At 44.6% G+C, this 6,000-nt stretch overlaps 1 protein-coding gene across 1 annotated transcript in view; it reads left to right on the top strand.

The window, feature by feature from the left end:
- The first annotated feature begins 321 nt into the window (after positions 1-321).
- The window catches only part of LOC124138834 (excitatory amino acid transporter 1-like), a 34,722-nt gene continuing 29,043 nt past the window's right edge, over positions 322-6,000 (top strand). Inside the window, exon 1 of the mRNA XM_046505715.2 lies at positions 322-500. Coding sequence (XP_046361671.2) covers positions 328-500 — 173 coding nt within the window. The 5' untranslated portion in view covers positions 322-327. The remainder of the gene's footprint in view (positions 501-6,000) is intronic.

Here is a 6,000-nt window from a genome sequence, read left to right as displayed (position 1 = left end):
CAGTAGGAACTCACTTTAATTCAACACTGTCTTCGCACTTCCCAATTTCTGTAACAAAAGGAAACTATTTTGGACATGGACATTCCCAAAACGTTAATAGCACTATTATCTTGCTTCACGTCCATTCAAAAGGATATGCCTAACATTTTCCGCAGGCAAGGCAGCATACATATTAATAATAAAGCTCATTATATATGCTTTATACTCTCAGTATTGTCACTCATATACCTTATTGGAAAGAAAAAAAGCTATGAATGCATTCAAACTCCACTGATAAAACAATAAACCAGGCTTATTCTCTGCTAACCTTGCATAAGAACATCCATCATGGCCATGTTTCTCCTCCGAATGAGAATTTCATTTCTTCACGCTCGGATAACTGCGCATGACCGACGAGCTCGGAGAACGTACCTACTGATGCATATTCATAACATCAAGGTCAAAGTTCACCAGATCGCTGTTCGGTATCAGTTGTGGATCTACACTGCGCGTGGCAACAGGTAGGTGCTTTGTTTAGAATTTTGTAACATTTCACAATACCAGGCTTCATTAGCAGGTCAAAACATGATCATTCAAGTCAAACACGCATGTTGTCACATTGCTTCGAAGGTAAAACACCAGTTTAAAAGGCCAAGCGTGGGACAAGAAACAGAAACAACGGTTAACCATGCGAAACAGACACCAGAAAGGTTGCAATTTTCATTTAATCAATAAAATGTTTATAATATCTCGTTTGTGTAATAAAACATTATAGAAGACATAAGTAATATTTAGATGGGATAGAATGTACACAACCAGTCGAGCGAGTTATGAGAGACGGTAAGAAGTGTAGACTCAAACACAGATATACAAAAATGTCACATAAAACTATAAACAACATGCTAAAATTGTCTAAATTAAAAAACAAATCCTACACAGTTACCTGTATAAAATGTCCATACGTTTAAATAAATAGAATAGAGGTCCTCGCAGAATAAAATATAAGATCTGGGGTTTCAAAAATTAAATAGTTAATAGATAATAAATAGATAAAAAGATGCTCTGGTTATATTATCCCAAGTTGCGCATAAGTTACCAGCGAACTGATATTCAGTAGCTTCGTTTCCCTTCTCGCGAGTTAAAACATGGACGACACACCTCTCCACCATGGAGTCAGCCATACGTAGCCTGTTTACATGTCGAACTTGTTTTCTGACCAGTTGTGTTTCAGTGTCTACGGTTACCTTCCGCATCGCTCACCGCAGTGAGAATACAAACGTACTGTGACAAACAAAGGTCGTTCGTGAGCACAATACATTGATATTGTCTTTTTCTTAACAGTTTTTCCTGTATAGTTGTACACAATTTCCCTAATGTCACTTATGTCATACACTGACGACTGGTAATATGGGCGGAGCTGGTTTATATGTACATTAGGTGGTATGGTTTGCAAAACATGACTACGATTTCCATTCTTGTCGGTAATTACAGAGCGAATGTATGTAGGACAAATTCGCAATATATTATTCCCAAACCAGTCACGCTAGGTTGTCTCACACCCATACGTTCTGTATAAACCCCTCTGCATCCTTCTCACGTTTGCGTCATGCGGGCGTAGGTTTTTCTAACTGAAGGCCTATAAACTCGACAAGTTAAAGCTGCTTAAGCCAGATTGCATTTTCAGTGTAATGAATACAAAAATTTATCCATTGGGATATTCCCTGGTTCCATTCGCGTCCACCCTTCTCTGCTTAAAGTAACTTAAAACTTTAATTAATTTGATTGGAGGGCTATTGTGAGCGTTGTGCAATTCGGATCGGACTCAAAGTGATGTTATCGTGGCGAATTGGTTTAGGCTATCTATCATAATAGAATGAAGATATATTACGCGAGGATGGTTAAAGGAGAACGTATAAATGACACGTTTTGTCTGATAGCAAGTTAAAGGCTGATCCATTACCATACGGGGTTTCACAAAGCGATGTCAGCCTTAACACGCCATAACAGGAATTTCTTAACATAGCCTGACATGACTGTGCCCGGTTTACAAAAGCGATGTTAACACTCCGACTGTCGCATGTTAAACAACCGCAGCTAGGATCTTTTATACCTTACTTCTACCTTTCAAGTAAATACGTAGAAACCGGCGACCCGTTGCTTACTATCAAAGATTAATATTGCCACTTTTCCATGGTCAGAAGGAGAAACCATGCATGACAAACGACCCAGATATTTGGACGGGAAAGGTTTGATGAACACATCTGATAATATCAAGCAATGTTTATGTGAACATAAAATAAGTTTTACAACCGCCCCTACATACACGTGTCAATTGTTATTGTGATATACGTATGATGCATTTCCTTTAGATTGTTTGTTGTTTACCGCCGCACTCAGCAATCTTCCAGCAACATGACGGTGGTTTGTAAATAATCGAGTCTGGACCAGACAATCCAGTGATTGACATCACGAGCATCGATCCACCCAATTTTGGATACGATGACATGCATCAACCAAGTCAGCGAGCCTGACCATCGGATTCCGTTAGTCGCCTCTTACGACAAGCACAGTTGCCTTTTACGGCAAGCATGGGTTGGTGAAGGATCTATTCTACCCCGGAATCTTCACGGGTCGGTGCATTTCTAGTTTTCTAGTTAATGGTTTCAAGCACAAAACCGTGGTTGGTTGCCGTAGTAACACGATGGCGAAAAGGGACCGACCATTGGATGTTCTCTTGCGTTTATGGATGGTTTCTTTGGGATTGTTTGTACTTTGTTTTCAAGAAACTGAAAAATATTGATCGCTGATCTGGATGGATGTTTTGTGACAAACAATATATATTCTTCTCTTCTTATCATAAAAATAGCGTATTTGAAGCAGTAACAAAAAAGAATCATGTCCAGGACAAAATCCCAGCTCCCCAATCTGATTCAAATCAGATCTGAGCCAGAACCAAGACTCAGTGATTGTAATGAGATTGCCCAACTCCCATAGTCCCCAAAGGCGTATTAAATGGTGGGGCCCCTACTACGCAACAGGTAGTCATTATAATGTAGACACATCTACTTTGTCATCCGTCAACTTCTAAGTAATGCCGATCAAACAATTCAGGTAGTCATTACGTGTGAATGTACAGGATGCATATGTCTGCCCATCAATCACGAATTAATTAGGATATGCCCGGGGGTATGGAAGTTTATGTCTGTCGGCGATGCTAATGTACGTTTGTAGGTCAGATGAGTTTTGTGTTCGCACCTAATTACACAGTAATGTATTATCTGTGATTATGCGCAGTTGGGATACATCATCGATTGTTGTAGTAATTTCCCTCTCCCCTTCTGTTCATACATGACAGACCTTGATTGGCTTTCTGAATGTTTACACGGGTTGTTACAAGATACAGAGAGGCCGCGGGGTCAACTTACACGGATACTCGCTCCCATTTACATCTAGCCTGACGGATGAAGATGGTGGCACCTGTACCTGACTGATGATGGTAGCACCTGTAACTGACTGATGGTGATGTTGTCACCTCTCCCTGACTAATGACGGTGTTGTCACCTGTACCAAAACGATGACGGTGCTAGCACGTGTACCTGATTGATGACGGTGTTGTCACCTGTTCCTGATCAATGACGGTGTTGTCACCTGTACCTAACTGATAACGGTGTTAGCACCTGCTGCTGATTGAGGACGGTGTTGTCACCTGTTGCTGATTGAGGACGGTGTTGTCACCTGTTCCTGACTGATGAACGTGGTAGCACCCGTACCTGACTGATGACGGTGTTAGCACCTGTACCTGACTGATGACGGTGTTGTCACCTGTCCCTGACTGATGACGGTGTTGTCACCTGTTGCTGATTGAGGACGGTGTTGTCACCTGTTCCTGACTGATGAACGTGCTAGCACCCGTACCTGACTGATGACGGTGTTAGCACCTGTACCTGACTGATGACGGTGTTGTCACCTGTTCCTGACTGATGAACGTGCTAGCACCCGTACCTGGGTGATGACGGTGTTAGCACCTGTACCTGACTGATGACGGTGTTGTCACCTGTCCCTGACTGATGACGGTGTTGTCACCTGTTGCTGATTGAGGACGGTGTTGTCACCTGTTGCTGATTGAGGACGGTGTTGTCACCTGTCCCTGACTGATGACGGTGTTGTCACCTGTTGCTGATTGAGGACGGTGTTGTCACCTGTTCCTGACTGATGAACGTGCTAGCACCCGTACCTGACTGATGACGGTGTTAGCACCTGTACCTGACTGATGACGGTGTTGTCACCTGTTCCTGACTGATGAACATGCTAGCACCCGTACCTGACTGATGACGGTGTTAGCACCTGTACCTGACTGATGACGGTGTTGTCACCTGTCCCTGACTGATGACGGTGTTGTCACCTGTTGCTGATTGAGGACGGTGTTGTCACCTGTTGCTGATTGAGGACGGTGTTGTCACCTGTTCCTGACTGATGAACGTGCTAGCACCCGTACCTGATTGATGACGGTGTTAGCACCTGTACCTGACTGATGACGGTGTCAGCACCTGTACCTAATTGATGATGGTGCTAGCATGTGTACCTGAGTGATGACGGTGTGGTCACCTGTACCTGATTGATGACGGTGTTAGCACCTGTACCTGACTGATGACGGTGTCATCAACTGTACCTAATTGATGACGGTGCTAGCATGTGTACCTGAGTGATGACGGTGTGGTCACCTGTACCTGATTGATGACGGTGTTAGCACCTGTACCTGACTGATGACGGTGTCAGCACCTGTACCTAATTGATGATGGTGCTAGCATGTGTACCTGAGTGATGACGGTGTTGTCACCTGTACCTAACTGATAACGGTGTTAGCACCTGCTGCTGATTGAGGACGGTGTTGTCACCTGTTGCTGATTGAGGACGGTGTTGTCACCTGTTCCTGACTGATGAACGTGCTAGCACCCGTACCTGATTGACGACGGTGTTAGCACCTGTTGCTGATTGAGGACGGTGTTGTCACCTGTTCCTGACTAATGACGATGTTGTCAAATGTCCCTGGCTGATGACGTCGTTGTCACCTGTCCCTGACTGATGACAGTGTCGTCACCTGTTGCTGATTGAGGACGGTGTTGTCACCTGTTGCTGATTGAGGACGGTGTTGTCACCTGTTCCTGACTGATGAACGTGCTAGCACCCGTACCTGACCGATGACGGTGTTAGCACCTGTCCCTGACTGATGACGGTGTTGTCACATGTTGCTGATTTAGGACGGTGTTGTCACCTGTTGCTGACTAATGAACGTGCTAGCACCCGTACCTGACTGATGACGGTGTTAACACCTGTTGCTGATTGAGGACGGTGTTGTCACCTGTTCCTGACTAATGACGATGTTGTCAAATGTCCCTGGCTGATGACGTCGTTGTCAAATGTCCCTGACTGATGACAGTGTTGTCAAATGTCCCTGACTGATGACAGTGTTGTCAAATGTCCCTGACTGATGACGTCATTGTCATATGTCCCTGACTAATGACGGTGTTGTCAAATGTCCCTGACTGATGACGTCGTTGTCAAATGTCTCTGACTGATGACGGTGTTGTCAAATGTCCCTGACTAATGACGGTGTTGTCAAATGTCCCTGACTGATGACGTCGTTGTCAAATGTCCCTGACTGACGACGTCGTTGTCACCTGTCCCTGACTGATGACGGTGTTGTCAAATGTTCCTGACTGATGACGTCGTTGTCAAATGTCCCTGACTAATGACGGTGTTGTCAAATGTCCCTGACTGATGACGTCGTTGTCACCTGACCCTGACTGATGACGTCGTTGTCACCTGACCCCGACTGATGATGGTGTTGTCACCTGACCCTGACTGATGACGGTGTTGTCAAATGTCCCTGACTAATGACGGTGTTGTCAAATGTCCCTGACTAATGACGGTGACGTCCCTGACTGATGATGGTGTTGTCACCTGACCCTGACTAATGACGGTGCCAGCATCTGTCCCTGGCTGATGACGGTGTTGTCACCT

Source organism: Haliotis rufescens, unplaced genomic scaffold, assembly GCF_023055435.1.
Source record: "Haliotis rufescens isolate VD_foot unplaced genomic scaffold, xgHalRufe1.0.p SCAF_2, whole genome shotgun sequence".
Lineage (NCBI taxonomy): Eukaryota > Metazoa > Mollusca > Gastropoda > Lepetellida > Haliotidae > Haliotis > Haliotis rufescens.
This window is presented reverse-complemented; position numbering and strand designations above follow the sequence as displayed.